We start from the raw sequence: 24,440 nt of genomic DNA on the forward strand, positions 1-24,440 counted from the left end.
CGGCCAAGGAAGCCATTCACCTGTCCATCCTGACAGCCCTCCTGCCTGGAGAAGGGAGGCCAGGAATGTTACAGAAAGGGGTTTCTCCGAAGGGGTCAAGGACTGTGGAGTATCCCCTCCTACATGAAGAGGAGAGAGGGTGCTCTGATGAGGAACGGAGGCACCTCCAAGAGGGAGACTCCAGCTAACCCCCCTAGACTTTTCCTGAACTGTGGAATCACAGGACCTGGTGCCACCACAGGCCTAGAAGTGCAGTTGGGGGAGAAGGGAGAAGACAAGAAAATCCCGATATCCATTTTACACTTGACACTAAGGCTCTCAGAGTGTTCATGAACTGTCCCAGATAAGGCAGCCGGGAAGGCTCAGCCACCTGTCTCACCTGCTTTGGGGGTGAAGCGGGGTGGAGGGTGGGGGAAGTATGCAGGTGCCAACATCTGCTGATGTTCCCCCACCTGGACCGGATACTCCCTGAGGGCACTTCCCAGACAAACACCTCCCCAGAGTCCTCCCTCTTGGCCCAAGCGCCCCCTCCCCACTCATCTTGCACTGGAACAGACGCCAGGAAAAGGCCAGGCTTCTGTTGGGTCCCATGGGAATCCTAGCACCAGAGGGGCGAGAGCAAGGTAGAGCGGCCCGATGGCCACCCATGCCTCCTCCCCAGCATCACTGCAGGGGGCTCGTGAGGACAGATCACAGGAAGGGAAGGACAAACCTGTCTTCTGCCCCCACCCTCCCTCTTATCTCTGCCAGGGGTGCCGGAGACAGTCTTCTGCTGCAACAAAGCCAACACTAAGCCAGAGTGTTCCCTTTTATTTCACTTTATAAACTGCCTTTGGGTGCCTGGGTGGCTCAGTCGGTTAAGCATCTGACTTTGGCTCAGGTCATGGTCTCATGGTTTATGAGTTCAAGCCTCATAACAGGCTCTGCACTGACAGTGTGGAGCCTGCTTGGGATTCTCTCTCCCTCTCTCTCTGCCCCTCCCTCACACGTGCACGCACACATGTTCTCTCTCTCCCTGTCTCCCTCTCCCTTTCTCTCTCTGTCCCCCAAAAAATAAACTTTAAAAAAAAATTAAAGACGGACACCTGGGTGGCTCAGTCAGTTGAGCGGCTGCCTCTTGATATCAGCTCAGGTTATGATCTCGGGGTTCGTGGGTTCAAGCCCCAAGTCGGGCTCTGTGCTGACATTGCAGAGTCTGATTGGGATTCTCTCTCTCTCCCTCTCTCTCTGCCCCTCCCCTGTTCTTAAGCTCTCTCTCTTTCAAAATAAACAAACCTTTTTTTAAAAGATTTTTAAAATAATGAATAAATAAACAAACTACTTTCCTGAGGGAAGGCAAAGAATTGAAATGTAACAGATGAGTTAACATAATTCGTGTAATTTTTACCTAGGAAAGTCATTTACCTAGGAGGGTCAGTGTGGCATGAACAAAGCTCAGGCCTTAGAATGGTTCTCTCTCAACTGAGGCCCAGCTCTACCATTCATGTAATGGCCTTGGGGCCACTGGTTTATTCAACAAGCATTTACTGACCACCCATGACACCCTGGGTTTGTCAGAGGCACTGGATTACATCAATGATCGGGTGACACATGGTCCCTGCCCTCCTGGAATTTATAGTCTAGGGGCTTAGGACACCAATCAACAAGATAAATACAATAAAGTAGCTCATCTCTATGACAGGCATAATTCTCAGTATTTTACATGTATTAACTCATCTAATCCTAAGAGGAAATTTTGATTATCATCTCCATTTTACACATGAGGCATAGAAGGACTAACCGACTCATCCAAGGTCACCCAGCTAAATGGGGGAATCAAGAACAAGCACAGGTGGTTCTAAGCTCTCTCTCTCAACCCCCTCACACTGCACCTCTTGTGATAAAACCTATGAAGGAAACAACAACAGGGTGATGGCAAAGACCAATTGGCAGAAGCCTTTTTACATAGGGAAACTGAGGGCACAATCTCTGAGGAGGGACAGAGACCACAAGTAAACAAGCAATGGAGCCATGGGAACCCCTGAGGAACAGCCTTTCAGACCGCAGAAACTGCAACACAAAGCCCCTGGTGCAAAGCCAAGCATGAGTGTCATCCAGAAATGCAACCCAGGCTGGTGAGGCTGGAGTCCAGGGCAGGAAGAAGTGGGAGGGAATGAGGCTGGAGAGGAGGCCAGACCCGATCTTTCTGGCAAAGAGGGAGTGTTTGATTATCTTGATAAGCATTCAGTAATACATGCAACTGTTGATTCACTATATCATACACATTAAACATAATATTGTATGTTAACTATACTGGAATTAAACAAACAAACAAACAAAGCAAATGTTTGATTCAAAGTACACGAAAAACCCTGAGGATGCCTGAGCAGAGAGAATGAGAAGCTCTGATTCACTCTGGTGGAAGGTGGGTGGGGCCAGGACCTTGGACACTGACCCTCCATTTCCTCATCTACAAGCGAGGTCTTTGCACATTCTAAGGCCTTTGGGGACATCCAGTAAGATAAAGCCTTACTCCTGATGGAAAACAGAGTTCTTGTGCACTCCCTGGAGGTACCAAACACATGGAGGGTCACAGGCAGTGGGCCCCACAGTGAGGAATGGGAAGTACAGACCCGGTTCCTGAGTGAGGTCACAGCCCTAGCAGCCCAGGGAGGGCAACTCTGCATCCAGCTGGCAGACAGTTCAGCCCAAGTTCCTTCCTTACCAGGTCAGCCTCTGCCACTCCAGGCAAAAAAAAAAAAAGTCTTTTCCCTCCCAGATCTGCCACAGTTCTGTTGCCCGAGAGCCAAGGTTTTCTATGGCATTTTAGTGTTAGGATGACAAATACAGATCTACACTGATCACTAGGAAACTAGCAGCAAATGTTTGGCCTCAACTCATCCCCATGGCCTGTGCCACACGCTGCCAAGATTTTTTTCCTCACTTGCCCCCTCCATGTGCACTGCCAGGAGGCTCTAAGGGTGGAGGAGCAGGGCTCAGAAGAAACTTGTGTTCCCTGGAGTGTGAATAATCCTATTAATAACCAAAGAACTTCCATTCACTGAGCCAGACATTTACCTGTAACCTGCACAATAATCCTAGGAGGTAGGCAATGTTCTTATGCCCATTTTGTGGACAAGAAAATGGAGCCCCAGAGAGGGTAAGTGACATTCCCAAGGTGACAAAGGTGACAAAGACAGGATTTTAACCTGTACCTTTCTGACTGCACAGTCTGTATTGTTTATGCCTCACCAAGACGACCTTCTTACGGCAGAGACTCAGGATGGGTTTATCTGACACTGAGCCAATAGGCCTCATTTAACCTGATGGCTAAGAACAGTTAACATTTACTGAGGGCTTGCTGGGGGCCAGGTGCAATGACAAACACTCAACATACACCATCTTGTCTCCTCTTCAAAGGGAGGTCCTACAGTTACCTCGATTTCACAAATCAGGAAGCAGAGCTCAGAGCAGCTAATTCAAGGCTCCAGTGCTGGGTCACACAGGAACGGGCCTTTGGGCTCAGGGCTGTCTGAGCGACATGATCAGCCATGTGTTTGTTGCTGAAAACCCTTAACCCTGGAGTGCTCTGGGTCAGACTGGAGTCAAGGATACCTCATGAAACCCCTCAGGGAGGCCTGCCTGGATCTTTCCATGAAGATGAGGAAAGCTGAGCCTGTCTCCTGGCCAGACTGAAAGCAGGTGACTTGGTATATGAACTCCCCAAAGGAATGGCTCTACCTTCTGCTTTTCAGGCCAGTCAGCCAGAAGAGTCATGCCAAGGCCAGTGGACCCAAAAGAGAGGCTCCATGCCAGGGCACCCCTCTCCTCCAGAGTATGTCAAACCCTGGAGTGCAGGCTGTAGACCTGCTGGGTCCCCATTTACCCCTGTGTCCTGGGAACACCCCACCATATAAACAGAGAGATGAAATTCAGCCAGAACATCACCCCTGAACAAAGGGCCTCCATGGGTCCTCATTGCCCAACCACAGCCCACACTGGGTCTTGCTCAGCACCTCTGCTCCTATAGGAGTTGAGGGAGGGCAGGTGGACCCAGAGGCCTGGGGGTACAACACGACAGCAATGTGAGGGGCCATGCAACATAGGGACACTGCCCACTCTCCCAGCCCCAATGGCAATGTGTCGTCACCAACTTCCTCTCTCCCTTGCAGGCCCACGTAAGGAAGGAAGCCATATAGAAGCAGCTCTTTCTACTCGCTAATGCCAGGGCCCTCAAGTGCTCCTATGGACAGCCACCTGGCCCCCAGCTGTTTGGTTCTGTTCTCTCCCCTCCATCCCTAGCAGTAACGGACTACTTGTGGGACCTCTCTGGGTGTCCAGAATGGTGCTGGACCCTCCCACACATTCCTGTTAATCCTCATACTCACCCCAGCAGATAGGACTATTATTATCACCTCCATTTGACAGGCAAGGAAACTGAGGCACAGAAAACCCCAGTGCCTTGCCCATAGTCACCCAGCTCATGTGTGCTGCAGCTGGGACTGAGCCAGGCCTGTCTGGTTCCACACCTTCCCCCTTTTCCTTCAGTCCTCCAGGCAGCACAAAACATCTCTGCACCCTCATCTCTGGGGCACCAAGAGCCCAAGGGCCATCAGGTGGCAGGAACCTCTCACTGCCTCCTTCCCAAGGAACCGTACCTTCTCTCCCCTACCTCCTTCCCCCCGGGGGGCTCCTTGCAGGGCGGCCTGGGACTATCAACTCTGTGGCTGTCCAGGAAGAAGTGATGGGCCCAAGTTCAGACACTCCAAGCTCCCTGGCTACAGTGTGACAGCATCAGGCTCCCCAAATGTTGTTTACTAATAAATCCCTGAGGATTTATAATCAAGTTGATGGGGTCTAACTGATGGGTCCAGGACAAAAGGGAGCCAATTACCCGACACTCTCTGCTATGATCTTAAAACAGATGTTTGAGTGTGCAAAATGATGGCTTGTGGTTGGGAACCGCAGATACAATTCCAACCTTCCCTTTTATTGCCATTCATAAATGTTAAATGTGGCGAGATCTACATTGGAAATTCAGTTGTTGCCATTTTGTCCCAGGTTTGTGAAGCCAAGGCTACATATGGAGTCAGTGTCCTGGCGATGACTATGCAACTCCAAGAGAAACACACAGGAAAGAACTGGCACAAAGGGCAGCCGAGGACATGCCATGCAGGGCTCACCGCTGACCACCTCGTTCCTAGAGACACGTAATTGGGGTCCCCAGCCCCTGCCCTCCCGAGTTTACACTTTGGTTGACTCAAACCGGGACTAGCAGATCGGGCCCCTCCCACCCTTCCAGAACCCAAATCAGCCAGGCCCTTGGCACATTTATACTGGCCAAAGAGGAAGGGGAGCTCTCACACATTTGGGTGTGATTTACATACAGTTATACCTGGTTCTCTGGAATCGCCCTGAACCACCACAGCAGGGACCCTGGGAAGCCAACCGTGCCACCGTCTCTGCTCACACACCTTCTCACACAACTGCCCACACAGGAGGGGGGAGGGGTAGCAGGAAAGATGAAGCAAAGGGAGTCTGGGAAGGTGGAACACCCCTGCCCAGGATTCTCAACGACAAGGTTTCTTGCTATCTTTGCTTAAGGCCAGAAGCCCTTCCCAACAGACCAGCCCCTGGGCCTGTTCACAGGACAATCCCAGAAGCCCTCAGCCAACCCAGCCCCAGCTCTGAGCAAGTGTGTGTGCTGGAAGGCCCTGAGAATCCCGCACAAGAAGGCGCCTTTTATGGGCTGAGTTGTGTTCCCCTGAAAAAAGGTATGTTCAAGACCTTGCCCCCAGTACCTCAGAATGGGACCTTATTTGCAAACAGCATATTATAGAGTTAATCAAGGTAAAATGAACTCATGAGGATGGTGCCTAATCCAAAAGAACTGGTGTCTTTATAAAAAGGTGAAATTTGGGGGCGCCTGGGTGGTTCAGTCGGTTGAGCGGCAGTCAAACTTGGGCTCAGGTCATGATCTTGTGGTTCATGGGTTCAAGCCCCAAGTCGGGCTCTACCCTGACAGCTTGGAGCCTGGAGCCTGCTTCAGATTCTCCTTCTCTCTCTCTGTCCCTCCTCAACTTGTGCTCTCTCTCTCTCTCTCAAAAATAAACATTTTTTAAAAAATAAAAAGGGGAAGTTTGGACACAGAAACACACACACACATAGGGAAGACAATGTGAAGACACAGAGAGAACCCCATCCACAAGCTAAGGAACACTTGGGACTACCAGAAACCAGGAGAGGGGCCTTCTCCCCCACAGACCTCAGAAGGACCAGCCCTGTGAACACCCTGACTTCAGACTGCAGGCCTCCAGAAGTGTCAGAGAAGAAATTCAGGGCTTTGAGTCCCCTGACGTGCGGTACTGTGTTATAGCAGCCCAGAAAACACGTACACCCACGGTCCCTGTGACACCACATTACACAACACACCCAGAAATGGGCCATTCGCATTTTTAGGGGGCAGAGCTTTGCTGAAGGCCCTTCAAAGATCCAGGGCGCAAGCAGGCCACCCTAACATAAGCCTCCTCCAGGCCTCAGGAAGGACACTAGCAAGGTGTTCACATAGTCTCATGTTTTTGTTTTTTTTCATTTTGTGTATATGTTTATTTATTTTTGAGAGAGAGAACAGCACAAGTGGGAAAGGGGAGAGAGAGAGGGAGACACAGAAACTGAAGCAGGCTCCAGGCTCTGAGGTGTCAGCGGAGCCCGAACCAGGGCTTGAACCCATGAACCATGAGATCGTGACCTGAGCCCAAGTCTGACACCTAACCGACTGACCCACCCGGGCACCCCCGTGGTCCCATGTTTGGTGTGTGGGGCGGGGGCGGGGGGGTGGATTATGAACCGGGCTATTTTACCACAATCAGGGCTGAAAAGAAAAGAACATTTAATCACCACCAATTTACACTATGAATTAAGAAGGAAAAGGCCCCAAAACAGCATGCAAGGTGCATCACCAGAGCCTCCACAGAGGCTCCTTAATGTTGCCCCAGAGCCCAGTATGAGGAGAAGGTAAGGACATCCATTTGCACCAGGAGGAGAAAAGTGCCCCTGAGAGCAAACACAGGTCCACAAGGGAAGGAAGAGGGAGAGGGCCATGCAGAAGAGACACAAACAAGTGGCTGAAGACAACTGTCCATACGTCCTCGTACCAGGAACGGCAAACCTGTGATCTCTGACACCACAGCACTGGACTGTCTTCTTGGAGATCCAAAACAGGTATATTCCTCTTTCCCACTAGCTTGACGGACAAAGAGGAGGTCACTCACTTGTCAGGGAACCCCGCAAACAGCCTGGTCACTGCAATTATGGGTGGGGGCCAGTATTTCCACAGAAACCTCAGCCAAACCGATTTTATAGCTGGATGTCAGAAATCAGGGAGCCTGGTTTAACAAGGACAACAAATGGCCAACTTGTCTTCCAGCGAGTGATCACAGAGACCACGGGGGCTGGAGCCCCGAGTGGCTCCGTGGTCACGCCAAACCACCCGCATCCTCACCAAAGTCCCTCCTGCAAACCACTCCCCACCCCTTCCTTATCTGGTCACTGTCAACTCGCCCTGTTCTAAGGGCCAGGAATTGGAGGAGGTGGGGGCTGTGGAGAAAAGACGTCCCCCAAATGGATTTTTTTTTTTTTTTGAGATAGACAGCATGCGAGTGAGACAGAGACAGAAGGAGAGGAAGAATCTCAAGCAGACTCCATGCCCAGCACAAAGCCCAAAGCGTGGCTCAATCTCATGACCCTGAGATCATGACCTGAGCTGAAATCAAAGGTCGGACGCTTCATTGACTGAAACACCCAGGCACTTTTTTTTTTTTTTAAGATTTTTTTAAAGTAACCTCTACACCCAACATGGGACTTGAACTCACAATTCCGAGATCAAGAGTCGCAGGCTTCACCAAATGAGCCAGCCAGATGCCCTGCCACACTTTTTTTTAATACATGAAAACTGTGTGTTCCCAGAAGCAGATTCCCTTGGATTATACTCAGAACACATGTGATCCCCACTTAACCACAGAAACCTGGCCATAATCCCGGACCACCATTCTTCATAGCAAACCTCCTACCCCAGGATCACAGACTCCCAAGGATACAGGCCTCTGCTTGTGGAGGGGAGGGGGTCCCACAGTCAGCCCAGCCTGCCACAGCTTCACACCAGCATCTCTGCGGCCGGCCTGCCTCCCCTCTCCCCTCCACACAAACAGCGGGATCTGTCTACAATGCAAATCAGATCCAGTGGTGTGTTAGCTTAAACTTTTACCAGGGTTTATCAACACCCTTGGGAAAAAAGCAAGACCCCTTTTCTCTATGTCAAAGATACAAGGGTTCCAAGCCCCAGGAATTCTCTCCTCTAGTACTGCGGGCTGTTTGCATGGGTGACTTACCTGCTATGTCCTGCAGGGGGTCAGCCATCAGTACAGGTCCCGGTAGCCACATGTGGCCCCCACAGACATGAGACCCCTACTGCACTAGCTGGCCCTCTGTCGTGCCTATTCAAGTGTGCCACAATCAGGCAGCAGCGAACCCCAGCAGAGGTGCAGGGGGCCAACCACCTCCACCCACACCCCCAGGTACATGGGCAGGGTTGAGGATGCATTCCTCCATCCTCCTGTATCACCCAGCCTGACTCCACCTGGGTTTATTAACTCTCTCAGGGGGTCCCGTGGTCTTTCTTATAAAGTGACATTGCTCACCATGACCTCCATCTCTGATGGCATTTATCATGCTCAATTTCAAAGGGCCCCAAACCCCTCTATAAAATAAAGGCTGCAGGGCACCTAGGTGGCTCAGTCTGTTAAGTGTCTGACTCTTGATTTCAGCTCAGGGGATGATCTCACAGTTCGTGGGTTCGAGCCCCACATCGGGCTCTGCACTGCCTGTGGATCCTGCTTTAGATTCTGTCTTCCTCTGTCCCTCCCCAACTTGTGCTCTAAGTAAATAAATAAACTTTGAAAAATAAATAAATAAAGCCTGCAAAGGGGAGTGTGGAGACATTTTATGCAACTTCACGCACTGGGCTTGTCCTTATCTCCGGGGATTCTCTGCCCTGATCTTTCCATCCTGAGCTGTCTGTCGATCCCTGCTCACCCAGGGTCAAGCCATCCCCTCTCTCTTCACTGCTTATGTAACCACCACCTACTCATCTTTGCTTCCCAGCCCCTGACTCACCCCCTCAAGCCGCTCCATAGCTCCATCCAACCCCGCCTCCATGGTGAATTATGTGCTGATCTACAGGCCCCACTAGACTAAGGGCCACCTAAAGACAGATGTAGGCCCTGCTGATGGGTGCATCCCCAGACCAGGGCACAGTCCCATGACTGCTCAGAGAAGGTGAAGGAGAAAATAAGCCAACAAATGAAGTTCTGACTCCCCCCCCCCCCCCGCTGCCACTGAAGTCCCGCAAGCACCAGAGCCCCTCAGATGGTTCGCCATGGTTCCCAGGTAAAGCCCTCCCGTGGCCACTACTGGCCCTTCCTGAGAAGCGGGCACCATCATAGTGACGCCAGATTGTCAGGAGCCATTTAGTTTGTAAACTCAAATTAACAGGAAGCAATTTCATTAACAGTGCTGTTGATGAGTGCATTCCAATTCAGGGCTTATTTTTAAAGTGTCCTCAAAAGCTGTGCAGAGCAGGCTGAAGAGCTGAGTCTGATATAATGGAAACTGCGTGACACTGTGTGTCTCACCTGGGAATATCCATACACCAAAGCCTTATCCCTCAACTGTGAGGACGTTTCCAAGCCACAGAGCTCCCCTCCAGTTTGAGGAGGGGATGGACAGGACGTGTGCATACCTGAAAAGGGGCTTTGGGGACCGAGGTCCCAATTAGAGAAGGGAACTCAACTCAGCAAACACTTCTCCACCCTGGAGAAGCTCTCAACGTGGCCAGGACAAAGACACACGCAGAGAAACAAATCAGACTTACCGACTCTGTGAAATCCTGGGCAAGGGGACGCACCAAGGAGATGAGCCAAAGGCCAGTTTCCCGCCACCCCCCCACCCCCCCCCCCCCCCGGGAGAAGGGAGGCATCAGTGATCACAAATGAAGGCAAATCATTTAGCCCAAACCACCCCCAGGGCCAGTGTAAACTGGATGTCATATTCAAAGAGACACAAAATCCTGCCGCCAGACGCAGTCTCAAAGGAATTTCAACTTTGACTTGGCATTTCTTAAGGAACACTTTGCATTTTCCTCTCTTACTACTCCTGCAACTGTACCCGAATCTCTCCCTTTCCACCTCCTGCCCACAATGGCCTTCACCCCCAGCTGTTTATTATGTCCATCAACAGCCTCATTTATTTCCCCTTTACCCATTACCCAGGCTCTCCTTCCCCAGAACAAAGCATCAGCATCACCTGGGAACTGTTAGAAATGCAAAAGCGTGGACCCCCATTGCAGATGTGCTGCATCAAAACCTCTGAGCATGGGGCCCAATGACCCGTATTTCAACAAGCTGCCACGGGATTCAGAGGCACATTTGAGTCACTTCTTTACCTCAAGGGGGAGCCCGGAAGCTGATCCACAGCAAGGGTTCCCCACCCCCATCCCTCCCCTGCCACTTCAGTTCAGTCTCTCACACCCATTCTCCTGATTAGGCATTAGAGAAATCCGGAAAACAAGCTGACGAACACAGAATTCATAGAGGCTGGTCAAGGACAGGAAACAATCCTCTTTCAAGGGATAGAAGTGGAGGAAAACCCCCGGGGACACTCATACACCAGGGAACCTTGTGTCTTTCCTACCACTCAGGACTGGGGTCTCTACCATGAGGCAAGGAGAAGAGACTGAATTAGGTATCCGGGGTCTCACCTTTTTTACTCCAGTCGTTGCTCCTTGGCAGCAGATGCCCAGGATTCAGATAATCACGCAGCTGCTTCCTGGGAATCTCTGTCCATAGCTCTGGAGACCCCCTACTCTCTTCGTCCCGCTTCATCGCCGTCTGGGGCCAATAATGGGATCACACAGAGCCAAGAGGAGTGGCTCAAGTCAAAATGAATGGTAGGGCCTCTGGCACCAGGTAGGAAGGATTCAGGGGTGGGGGAGGCAACACTCTCTCCCCAACCCGGGGGCTAGAGGCCCCGCCCCCAGGAGGCGGTCATTGTCTCTCTGCTCCTTGGCCTCCCTTCAGCATTTTCCTCAGGAGCCTGGGTTCTTGGCAGGTAAGGAAGGACAAGAAAGGAGATTCTTCCACAGCCCGCGAATGCTTATTCTTTGCACTGCCAGTGGGACTTCAAAAGGCAAATGACGTGCCTGGCGTTCATCACACTTTTACCCCTCTTGTTTGTCATGAACGTCTTCCACAACCATCATCTCATGTGATGGACAGGACTGGTGTGGTCCCCATTTTACCGAAGAAGAAACTGAGGTTCCTAGGCTTTAAGTCTTTCAGGGTCAATATGAGCTGCACGATGGGCATCACCTGGGAGATTGCTACACCTGTGGGCTCTCAAGTCCCATTCCAGCCCCACTCAACCAGAATCTGCCTTCTAGCAAGATCCCCAGCCAAGTGTGACAAGTGCTGGGCTGGGTAATTCTCCAAGGTCTGGGGGTCCGTCCAACATTCGTTTGCAACTAGCGATGCCGCACTCTGAGTGATAAGAATCGAAGGGCTTACTAGCAGAAGCCCATAAAAGATCCCCTGCTTTCTGGCCGGAGGCCTCTGTTAAACCACACCTATTGTGCTTTTGGCTACTGTGAAGGAGAGGAGATGGCTGACTGTGTTCTCCAAGTTCTGGGACTACTTCAGGACTGATGGCGTTAAGGAGGCTGACCCAAGGCAAAGGAAGAGGGATGCCGCCCCCGTGTGGCAGCCTCGACACTGCAGCTCCATCGATCAGCACTAGCTGCAGGGGGCCCTCCAGAGTCTCAGCGCGCCAGTGCTACCCCAAATAATGTTCTATTCAGAGCCGTTTATTTTTGGAGTCCAATTGTTAAACAACTTTCCAGAAGATTAACATTCGTCAAAATAGCTGGAGTTGGAATTCCCGGCTCTGTGCACTTCTCCTGCTTGAGCCCTTTCCTCATCCAGAAAGTGGAGACTTGGGCTTGGGATACGGTTTGAAGTCTAGTTCTAATGCTTTGGGCTTGTTATTCACTGGAAATATTATCCTTCCATGTTCAAGCATTCCCCGAGCTCCCATACCACCTGGGGGCCATTGTGACCCAGGCGGGGTCCACCCTTCAGTTGCAAGAGGTCGAGTAGACCAGAACAGGACCAGTCCAAGGGAAGGCCACCTGCCTGGTCTGGGGCTGCCTTTACTACTGTGGGGCGCCGTACATCTTCTGAGTCCTAGCCCACACAGCCCTCCCGGTCCTCACAGCCATCTCAGCTGAGTCCTACAAGTCTCCCCACTCCTGCCGCTTGCCCTCAAAATTGCCTTGCTGAGATTCACATCTTGGAAGCTGAGTCATTGAGATGGTTTTCCAAGTGTTTGCAGTTTTCTCTTCCCCCAAGCATTAGCCAAGTCTTAACTGAATAGACCTATTTATTTAAAATTTTCAAGTGCATGTAGAAAAAAACGACGGAAGTAGTGAGTACGGGCCGGCTAACTTGTGGTAAGAAAAGGATTTTAGGTGCTCTCTCTCCCTCCATTGATCCAGGACTCCATATCCAACAGCACACCTGGACTTTGGAGAATATAAATCCCAACAAGTAAAAATGTCCAAACACAACGCTATATATCCTTAATTTTTCTGCCTGTTGTTCTTGATCCTAGGAAATCCCACCGAGGACTTGGAAGTACATACCCGCCCATTTTCCTTCTCTATCCTTCCAGCAGGTGCCAAAAGTGGAATGACAGGGTCAGGATTAGCCTGGCACTTGACCATGGCTGTTGGACAAATCTGGAAAGCAGTCTGTCTTTCCCAGTCCTCTGAGGGCTCCCCTTCCCTGAGCCCTCAGAAATTGACTCCATCCTTTCTCCTCCAATAGTTACTCCTCCCACAGACAGCATGGCCATGTTTCCATTTTGCCTCCAAGCCTGCTAACGAAGTCCCCTCCTTCACTTCTCCACATAGGACAACTACTCCAGATAGCAGTGTCCAGCTCACAGAGGACAAAGGCACTGATGGTCATGTCCCAGTCTGCTCCAGTCAAAAGCAAAGGAGAAGCACCACAGAAGGAATGCACTGGCCACACCAAGACAGCCATGGTCTGCAGGAAAGTGGAGGGAAGAGGCCCCACTTGCACCCAACAGTGGACCCAGGATGCTGCCCCATCTCCGTCGTCTCCAATCTGATGTCATTCCAAGTAGGCCACGCTTCCAAATACTCTCCACCTGCAACCTCAGTGCACGCCCCTGAAGCCTGGCTCCCACGCTTTGGAAGTACCCCCAACAGCATCCAACCCTGCTGGCCATAGCCACCTCTCACTTTTCAAACTCCCCTCTCCTCCCTAGCCTGCCTCAAGCACCCTCACTCTCCTCTGGCAGGTGGTTGGTTTCCTCCCGAGCTCCCAATTACTCTCCCTGACACAAGCCTTCATTCCCTACACCAAGAATGCGCCCCAAGCCCCAGACTGACACCAGCATCTCCGCTGACTCCTACAGACTTGAAGCTCCGCTTCTCCATCACATACATCTGCTACTCTAGGTTCAAAAGCATGGAGTCATTCCTTTAAAATTTTTCTCAACATCACAAAATTCCAAAATGCTCATTACACCAATCTTAGAAAATATAAACAAGCAAACACTGACAAACAGCAGCCACCCACAATTCTACCTTGGAAGGAAACCGTTTCATTTTGCAACATCCATCTCATTTTATGCAAACACATTTCATGTTCTTTTCAAACATGGGAAGCTGTGTGCATATTCTATAACCTACATTTCTCACGTAAAAATAGAATACTCTGGGGCCACTAGGTGGCTCAGTCGGTTAAGCATCCGACTTCGGCTCAGGTCATGATCTCGCATTTTGTGAGTTCGAGCCCCGCGTCAGGCTCTGTGCTGACAGCTCAGAGCCTGGAGCCTGCTTTGGATTGTGTACTCCCTCTCTCTCTGCCCCTCCCCGTTCGCTTTCTTTCTCAAAAATAAACATTAAAAAATTCTTAAAAATACAATATTGTTAAAGCCACTTTTAAAAGTAATGATTGAAATGTATCAAATGTACAGAGAAGCATATCATTAAAAGCCGGATCAACAAAACCTGAAGCCCCTGAAACCTGCATTGTTTTGCCATGTGATTATGCCACGAAGCTTAAATACATTTCCAGCTTCTAACACCAGAGTTCCATCTTACTTTCCAATCTTTCCTGTTTCTTCAGTACTAGGACCTACCATTTCCCATTTCTCCTTTGGCTCCTTCCTTCAAACATGGATTTTTTTTTTTTTTTTTTTTTTTTATAGGCTTCACATCCAGTGCAGAGCCCAATGCAGCGCTTCAACTCAGGAGCCTGAGATCAAGACCTGAGCTGAGATCAAGAGTCAGACGCTTACCAGACTGAGTCACCCAGGCACCCCAAACATGCATCATTTTTAAAGTCCCACTAGCTCCAACCTCTCCCAGGCCCATCTCATTCCGCACAGTTGACCATCCCTAAAACACTGTCACGCTCAGGCTAAAAGATCTAAATAGCTCCCAGTGCTTCACACTAGATCCCCCTAATTGCTCAACCCCGCCACCTCCAACAGCTCTATAAAAACGCTTCAGGTGCTTAAAAAAATTCTCAAAGGCCACTGATCTAATGCCTCTGCAAGAATCCTCACCAATGTGGTGGGAGCTTTATAAGTTCGCGCTGAGCTGAAGCTGCCGCACTGCATAACCTTCACACTAGCTTTGGCTTCGCCTCCAACCCACTCTTCCTCAGTGACATGCAGGGCACTGGTTCCTCTCCTGGGTACACAGGACTGTTACTCTTTCCACATGACCCCAACACCTCTGTTGCTCTGATGACCGCTAGCTGGTTCCAGGCTTCCCACTCACTTCACCACGTGCCTACTCCTTTCCCAAGGTCAAGAGACCCATGGGAAAGCGGACCTCTGCTGAAGTCCTGAAGTCTGACCTCAGACACATCTGCTGAAGGGGGCTGACACAGGCCCTACTGGTAGGCTGTGGCAGGTCAGCTCCTCCTAACACAACCAGAGCAGGACTCTGGAAGTGAGGCCTCCCACCCCCCCACCTTGTAGTCCGGGCTCTTCAGATGGCTTCATCCCCTTCCCACACTCATTACCACCCCACATTCACACACACACACATCTGTGTACTCACACACACTATACATCCAATGGTGGCAAGGGTTACTTACACTCACACACTCCAAGCCACAGCGTTCTTTAACTAAAGGTGACAGCATCAGTCCTCCACGGGGCCATAACCCACCTTCTGCTGCTGTCCAAACCCTCAAAGGAAGGACAACACAAGGGATGGATCCCCACATACCAGACAACTGGGCCAAGACTCAACATGGGAGAACAGCAGTACAGAAATAGAGTAACTTCTTGCCACTCAGTATACTGTGCCTCAATTGTTCTTCAGATGGGGTCTCTGACCAATGTTAAGTAGAATTTGGTTAAGAGGACTCCTACCACTGGAGTTTTTATTGAACACACACATACACAAAATGTACACACGCACGCGTGCACACACACACACACACCTTTCATTAGGAAATTAAGGAAACCATTCCTCTGAGTGTAAGACAGGTTTCTTTTATTAATTTTTCCTAAACTTGTCTGTTTATTTAATGTTTCTCTTAGTGTAAGAACGTGACCCGGAGCTTTAACAAACCAATTTGGATAATGCAACCTGGATAAATGCTTGTCTGCAAACAAGTCCTCAATTACCATACACTCTCTGGCCTGGCCTCCAAGTTAATCCAATTGGTTTTAAGGCCTGTCTAAACAGAGAGCAAGCAGACCACATCATCTTATTTCTAGTTTAAACTTTAAACTTCAGTTTTACCCCCATCCCAACACCCGCACCCTCCCCCACACAAAAAGGTTTTTTTAGAAGAAATGGCCATTAAAGGACGAGTCAGTTGCATAAGAATTGGCTTAATCCTGCAGCCAGCAAGCCAAAGTTAGCTATTGGCCTCAGCGCAGGCCAGCTGGAACTCAAAGCATGACGGGTAGAGAATGAATAGAGGACACTCTAAGAACAGGGCCAAGTCCTGGTGACAGAGGCTTCCATGTGTGCTTACACACCAACATAAATACACTTCCACCTTCCTCCTCTAAGCACTGTTTCTCTAGAGCACTTCAGAAACTTATAACACTCTGAAAGTTTTTAGTGCAGACAGGGACAGAAACTTATTCTAAATAGGCAAAGCATCTTATTTCTAACAGCATAGGCCAAAATTAACAGAGAGGCACTCTGTCACACAGATAACAAAGATCCAAAATGTAACCGATGAAGCTTCTAATAGCTTCTAAGGCAGGTACCAGCTGTAGCCTCTAATACAGGCTTCCCTTGGAGTTTCCAAATGCTTCCCTATCAACACTGCCCTATAGGGCAGTCACAGGGAATGCTTTGGTGCACCTGACATTGGCCGCACAGAAAGAATGCGGTGATGGTGAAATCAGGCACCGCACTTAACACTAATTTCAGACTCACCGAGTACAATCCAGTGTATCTTAGGGGTTTTTTTGTATGATCTGTCAGCTGTTTAACACATAAATTGGCAGGTTCGTGGCAGGTATTAACACTTAACACACAGTGACTGTGAATGAGCTAAAAAGCACTTTTAACTCTTGTCCTAGGACTTCAAGCTATACTTCAAATTTACACAGAACATCTCTCACCTGAATGAGCAGGCCAGGATACAAATCTTTACACCATAATTAACAAGAATCAATTCCTCAGTTCAATTTACCATGCCTATATCCAACAATACATCTATCCAATTCTAACTTCCCAACGAGAAAATGATTTAGACTTGATGCTTGGGGCATTATAGTGAACATACTTTCAGGAATATTCTTTCTCAGGAAGAGCTTCCAGGTCCAAAATCCTCAGTTATCCACTTGCTGCAGGTGAAGGGGTCCATTTCCCCAAGAGCAGCACATGGCATTTGTAAGAGGAGCTCCTCTCCTGGGGGCGGGGGAGGAACAGGGGCAGGGGGAGGAGGAGGGGGAGGTGTCCCAGTGGAGTGAAGCAGTGGGAAGGAGCTCAGAGAGCACACTTCTCATGTTCTGCTATGTTAATTAACCCATGCCATGCCATGCTCTAGCCCTCAGAAAGAGGGGGACCCCAGCCCCATCCCCACACCAGGCAGGGAGCCTTCATGGCAATCTCTCCAACAGATTTCTGAAGCACAGTTTCCAGAGTTCCTGCCACACAGGTCACAATGAAAAGTCTGCTTGACAGGTAGTTAGAGCTTTTGCTATAGCTCAGCCTTCCAAAACAAACTTATCTTTGTGTAAGCATGATTAAACATAAAAGGAGTGAAGCAGAAGCTCGGTAAGTAAGACTAACTGGGCTTCTAAATAGTACCATTATGAAAAAGATACAATGCACTTAATTTCTGTAACTAACTATTTAGAAGTCAAAATGCTCCATACATTACCTATATCCCCTCCCCCGAAATCCCCTAAAAACTGACTAAGAAATCTCCAGTATTTGATTGCTCTAGTTGATATTTAGAACAAAGTTGACAACTTAAAGCTTTATAATAGTCTGTTTTAATATAAACAATTGTTGGAATCAATCAATGTCCATTTCAGGAAGCTTCTTGTCTGAATCCGAAGGCACAGCTGTGTCTGTACCCTGCTCGGCAGCCTGAGGGCCTGGGCTGTCTCCTTGTCCATCCACTGGTCCATTCTGCTCTGCATTTTTTTGCTCCTCTTTTGGAGGTTCCACTTTGGGTTTGGGCTTTGAAATTATAGGGCTACAGATACTCATCAGCTCCTAGAACGGCAGAAGAGAAAATCGTGGGTTCTTACAAAATAACAAATTTGACGTGACCCACTCAAATGAACCCAAGCCCACCGTCTCCCAACCAGAAGCCAGAAACTAAGATGTAGTAACGACGTTCCCAGCTAAGTGTCACTTTAAGGATTGTTAATAATTAATAACAAGGCTGACAAGAAAAGATAATTAAATATCAAGGCTATAAATTACCTTAATTTTAGCTTCAATCTCTCTTGCCTTGACAACTGGATCCACGGTCAGACTCTGCTTGTTCTGCAGATTCAGTTTGTTATTCATCCACTCCATGGCTTCATTTGTGCTTTTCTCCACCTTCATCATGTCTGCAGCATCCAAATGGTCATACTGGTCCTCCTGCAACCAGGAGACAACCAGACAAGGGTCAAAGGATGATACTCTACCCACCCAAATATCCAGTTGTCTGCCATCTTTCAGAAAGTTACAGGCTTTTCAAAAATGAAGCACATTTAGCCTCACAATCTCAATAGAAATTCAATTCCTTAAAAAAAAATTTCAAGAAAGAGTAACCCCAATTTTTAAAATACTCAGGAAACAGACTTAAGGCCCAAATATACACATAAGATAGCAATTAAAAGACTTCAACAGCATAAAAAGCACAGGCCTGACACACAATCTTATGAAGATAATTTCACAAACATGACGTTACAGGCCATTAGATAGGAGAACTGAAGTTTAGGCATACTAGTGAGGAACCAGAACAATAACAAAAACAATTTTATAAAGGAGACCTTTCAGAAGCAAATTCTTTTTCAATAAATAAGCCCAATTTATCACTCAAAGCTTCTTACACTGACAGACCATCAAGAACCTGGACTATAGCGAGTGGTTAAGAATCCATACTTTGTGGGGCCAGACGTCAGGCCAAACCCCAGCCCCTTCAATAGTAATTTGGGAGGGGTGCCTGAGTGGCTCAGTTGGTTAAGTGTCCGACTTCGGCTCAAGTCATGATCTAACCTTTTATGAGTTCAAGCCCTACATCAGGCTCTGTGCTGACAGCTCAAAGCCTGGAGCCTGCTTCGGATTCTGTGTCTGTCTCTCTCTGCCCCTCTCACACCTGCACTCTGTGTCTCTCTCTCAAAAATAAACATTTAAAAAATTTTCCATAACAAACCAAACTGTATGCCTAATGGTTCTCAGAAAGACCAGGATAGAGCAGATTAAGTAAATGATAAGCATTTCAGAGCAAGAAAAGGAAACTGAACAATACTGCTCACTTCCAGATTCTACCTATTAAAACAGAGTAGCAAATCACAGCGTTCTTAGTAAGAGTCAATAAAATATCATACACATTACACTAACATCCAAAAAACAAAACAAAAAACCCAGCAGTATTATTGAACAATAGTTGAAAAGAAGAAAAGAAAAGAAAAGAAAAGAGCTGTTATGCCTCAAAACTTAACTCTACCAAAGTAAAAGTAGGGAAAGGAACAAAAAAAAAAAAAAAAAAAAAAATAGATACCTTGTTTTTGAAAGAGCTGATTACTTTCATATACTGTTGGATTTGTTTCCCTAGTTCTTCAAATAATTTTGGTCTTTCTTCAGATTCCTGGAATCGCATCTTAATAGGGTGACCTAGATTCTTAACAGACGAAAGAATGCTTAAACTATCAAAGTAGTATTGTCTCTACTATTACCGAGATCTACTATGGAATACATTTCATTTCCATTTGCTATATATAAAAAGCCCAATAATGCTCCCCAGCCCAGTGAAATATATCCTTAGGCTAAATATGAGAATATACCTCTATACTGGTTCCATGTGGAGCCACAGTTCAACTTGTCACTGGAGTCCTAATTTTCAAAACACAGTGGGGAGACAACCCAAAAATAGGTGCCTCCCGATAGTGATACACAATCCTAAGTATGAAGCACATGTGCCAAAAAAAACAGTTTGTAAATTAAATCTGAACTCTCTAGTTCTAACCATGAATTTATTAGATGGCAATAAACACCACAGAAGTAAATTAGACAGTAATAAGCAGAAAAGCAAACAAAACTAGATCAGATTTTCTAGTTTTTTTGTCTTGTTTTGTTTTGTTTAATAACTAAGGGGGCAGAAAGATAACTGAGGAGACAAAGGAGCATGTATGGTCCTTATGAGGTTCCTGACTCAAACTAACTAAAAAATACTTTATAAAACAACTGGAATTTGAAAACTAAATACACAGTAACATTAAAGTGGTATTAAAGGAGCGCCTGGTGGCTCAGTTGGTTAAGCATCCGACTTCAGCTCAGATTATGGTCCCACAGTTTGTGGGTTTGAGCCCCACATTGGGCTCTGTGCTGACAGCCCAGAGCCTGGAGCCTGGTTCGTATTCTGTGTCTCCCTCTCTCTCTGTCCCTCCCCTACCCACCCCCTCTCAAAAATAAACATTTAAAAAAATTTTTTAATTAAAAAATAAAAAAATAAAGGGGAGCCTGAGCGGCTCGGCCAGTTAAGCATCTGACTCTTGGTTTCGGCTAAGGTCATGATTTCACAGTTTTTGAGTTCAACCCCCACATCAGGCTCTGCACTGCCAGGATGGAACCTGCTTAGGATTCTCTGTCTCCCTCTCCCTCTCTCCCCCTACCCTGCTCACTCTCTCTCAAACTAAATAAACATTAAAAAAGGGGATGGGGGTGGTAGGGGGGGATACAAAAGAATTTTTTAATGTAATAATGATACATAGTTTAATGTTGCATTTTCTTTTAAATACATACTGAAATATTTTCAGATTAAATACAACACAAAAGACTTTCATCAAATACCTAGGAGTGGAAGGGAGCAAAAATGAAACAAAATTGGTCATCAACTGACAAAAGTTGAAACTACTGTTCTACTTTACTGTGTTTGAACATCGCCCATAATAAAAACTAAAACAAAAAAACTCAATCTGAAGGATCTCTCTGGAAGCTCTTCGTATCCTTCCAGAATGACAGGAAATTTGAAGGCACTGTCCTTGAGCAATTCCATTTCAGAAGGGAGTCACAATGGCCCAGTTTGACAACAAAGTAATCCACAGAAAGGTGAAAAGTTCTTCTTGTGCATTTGCATCCTTTTGCAAACAAAGGCCTCAACCTTAGATCATTTTTTGTTATTTTTTTTTAAATAAAGTTTTATTCAAACACAGTCACTTCATTCATTTGCAGCCCTTAACTCACAGAAAAGGCAATGACCCTGGACATGCACTAAAACATTCAGTGTACCAGGAATGATCCAAGGGCCTTTAGATCTTCACCCTAACATTCTCCCAACTGAACTTTTTCAGCCCCTTCATTTTTTTGTGCTTTCAACCCTAAGTTTAATGATCAGATTCTTTAATACAAAACCAAATGTTTTTGCTTTACTGAAAATCAAAGCTATATGGGGCTCCCGGGGTGGCTCAGTCGGTTAAGCATCCGATTCTTGGTTTCAGCTCAGATCATGATCTCACAGCTTCATGAGTTCAAGCCCCACATCGGACTCTGTGCTGGCAGCATGGGGCCTCCTTAAGATTCTCTCTCTCCCTCTCTGTCTCTGTACCCCCACCCGACTCGCACTCTCTCTCAAAATAAATACAAATAAAACTTTAAAAAAAAAAAGTTACATAACAACCCTCCCCCAATTGCATTACAGTGGCCTTTAGGACAGGTTTTGCTAGGTTTTCCACCTCTGTATCAAGAATGCAATCTCCTTCAGTGAAACATTTTAAGGCTAAACTCCATTTTCAGAAAAATAATTTTGTTACTACAAGGTTCTAAAACAAAGATAACGGGGGCACCTAGGTGGCTCAGTCGGTTAGGCATCCAACTTCGGCTCAGGTCACTATCTCATGGTTCTTGACCTCAAGCCCCGCATCAGTATCTGTGCTGACAGCTCAGGGCCTGGAGCCTGCTGCAGAGTCTGTGTCTCCCTCTCTCTCTGCCCCTCCCCCACTCATACTTTGTCCCTCAAAAATGAATGCTAAAAAAAAAAAAATTTTTTTTTTTTTTTTTTTAATTTAAAAATGAAAGAAAAAAAAAGGAAGCACTAGGTCCAACATGGGGAATGAACTCACAACTCCCAAGATCAAGAGTCGCATGCTCTGGAGCACCTGGGTGTCTGTCTGTCTGTCTCTGTCTCTCTCTCCCCAGCCCCCCCAAAATCACTTACTTTTAATTCTGCCAATTTATCAACATAAACTTGCTTTGGCTGGTCTTCTCCATCCTCATACAACCAGTTTTCAGTATCTTCTAATTTCAAGGTAAAACTGTTACGATCCTAAAGATGAATAAAATATAATTAGTGATGACAAAAATTAGTCAACTGGCCAGTGAAGTCAGAAGCACAGACTACAGCATCTGAATTCCCTTTAAAATATGGGGGGAGTAGGGAGACACAGACAACAAGACTGGCAGTATTATTTTGCTTGTTACCTGCAGACAGTTTTATAATTCTCTCTGGTACATAAGGGATAGGTTTAAAAATTTGGACACATTTGGATGTTTGAAATTTTCAGAAATACAAAAAGCATTTGAAAATATGTAAGCTATAAAAAAATAAAATCTTAAAAAAATTTTTGTAACTATGTGTAGTGACAGATGTTTAACTAGACTTACGGTCATCATTTCAGGTTTGCACATGTCACTATGTTGTACTCCTGAAACTAACATAATGTTTATGTATCAATTACGCCTCAATTTTTTAAAAGTGAAATAAAATAACAGTAAACCTCAAAGAAAAGTGAGCTGATTTTTTTTTAAATACAAGGTAAATAATAGCATGCAAATGTATCAAAAAGTGATGCAATAAAAACAAACAAAAAATGATGAAGACTAGCCTTTAGGAATCATTGCACTAAAAAAATACAACACTTTTCCCCCAGAAAAGCACATTTTAATCATTTGAACATATACCTACAGATGCCAGCTCCCTTTCTACCTAATACAGCTGAGGCCACTCCCAGAAAACATGGAATAGGCAGGCACATACTTACAGCTTCACTCACAAACTTCTCATACTCGCCGCTAAGCTTGTCCCTCATCTCGTACACATACTCTTCCACAGCGTTCTTGGCATCATTTCTCTCTTTCTCTAGTTTATCCTGCATGATCATCTTACCCTGAGAAAAGTACACATTAGATATTCAGACAGCTGAGACGAGGTCCTCTTAAATGTTAACTAATGTCGTCCTACAAGGAGAGAATCCTTCTTCCCCAAATCCTCTTAGCTCTGCAAATCATCCATGAATGAGAAGTGGAAATATTAGTCCTCAATAAATTATGAAGATCAACTCTGAGTTTTGTAGGTGTGCTTAGAAAAAAAATAGGGGCGCCTGGGTGGCTCAGTCAGTTAAGCATCTGACTTCAGCTCAGGTCATGATCTCCCAGCTCCTGAGTTCGAGCCCTGTGTCGGGCTCTGTGCTGACAGCTCGGAGTCTGGAACCTGCTTCATTCAGATTGTGTCTCCTTCTCCCTCTCTGCCCTTAACCTGCTCACATTCTTATCTCTGAAAACTGAGTAAAAGTTAAAAAAAATTTTTTTTATAATAAAAAATAAACAGAAATTATCAATATTTAGAAACTCAAAAGCAAAAATAAGGAAGAGAATTTAAGACAAGTGAACTTTAAGAGACTATCAGCTCAATGTCACAAGGTGGTATAGTCTGCAGTATTACTACACAATACCAAAGAAAAACATCAAATCATTCACACAGTGTAAATGCTATAAGTCTATAAAACAAATCTAAGATCCAAGGGATACATGATATTAAAAAAAAAAAGAAAAAAAAAAAAACTAACAGGAGACAATTCATTCAATAATTTGTGCTGCAGGGTCCCAAACCTTGCATCACTCACCATAACAAGAGTTCAGTATTGACTAGCAGTAGGGAAAGGAACTAATGAACAAAATAGCACTACCACTGATGCTTTGATTTCTACTACCATCAACTTCCATGACCCACCTCATCAAACATGCCAAGCTCCCAAGTGAACAAACACACTCACACACCTGAACATGAACAATACCACCATTAAATCAAAGACGTAATGTTAAAGATCTCGTAACACAGCTTCTAGCAATATAGACATATAACCGTAAAAGAATTTTGACATTACATGGGATTTGCCCTTGCATTACCCAAAAACCTAAAATTGCTGCCTCAAGCCCCATAAAGGTCACTAGACAAAGAGTTTGAGCTCTACGGCCATATTCATCAGTTAGCTGAATGTTCTAAGAGGCTGGAAATAACCACCTCATTTTCAATGTACAAGTTGAGCATCTCTCTGTCTATCTGCCATAACAGCTGATTCTCAATGGGCAGGTCCACAGTACTGGTCTTCACTTTTGCCTTCTTGGCTTGGGGTGGTTGGTCCATCTTTTTGTCTTTTGATCCAGCTTGAGAGGTCTAAAATAATAAGAAATCACTATTAACAAACATATATGGGCCACCTTAAACTTCCATTTCAAGAGTTCTTTTTGCTTTTTTATCACTTTGTATTCTAATCTCAATAACCTGGGGCTACTTCTTATAGTATCTGCAAAGTTAAAAATATAAATACTGTGAGTAGTCAAATCCACAGCCACAGAAGTAATGGTGGGTGCCAGGGGCTGGGGGTACGGGACATGTGGG

General features: G+C 46.6%; 1 protein-coding gene across 3 annotated transcripts in view; it reads right to left on the reverse strand.

The window, feature by feature from the left end:
- Positions 1-15,610: 15,610 nt before the first annotated feature.
- HSPA4 (heat shock protein family A (Hsp70) member 4) overlaps positions 15,611-24,440 on the reverse strand; it is a 46,943-nt gene continuing 38,113 nt past the window's right edge. For all 3 annotated transcript variants that reach the window (XM_019422007.2, XM_019422009.2, XM_019422008.2), the window contains 6 exons: positions 24,063-24,215; positions 22,804-22,929; positions 21,981-22,088; positions 19,329-19,448; positions 18,041-18,202; positions 15,611-17,827 (listed from right to left, as the gene is read on the reverse strand). In XM_019422007.2, coding sequence (XP_019277552.2) covers positions 17,624-17,827; positions 18,041-18,202; positions 19,329-19,448; positions 21,981-22,088; positions 22,804-22,929; positions 24,063-24,215 — 873 coding nt within the window. In that variant the 3' untranslated portion in view covers positions 15,611-17,623. The remainder of the gene's footprint in view (positions 17,828-18,040; positions 18,203-19,328; positions 19,449-21,980; positions 22,089-22,803; positions 22,930-24,062; positions 24,216-24,440) is intronic.

The sequence above is a fragment of the Panthera pardus genome, unplaced genomic scaffold (genome assembly GCF_024362965.1).
Source record: "Panthera pardus isolate Hobbes unplaced genomic scaffold, ASM2436296v1 HiC_scaffold_2, whole genome shotgun sequence".
In the NCBI taxonomy this organism is placed as follows: Eukaryota; Metazoa; Chordata; class Mammalia; order Carnivora; family Felidae; genus Panthera; species Panthera pardus.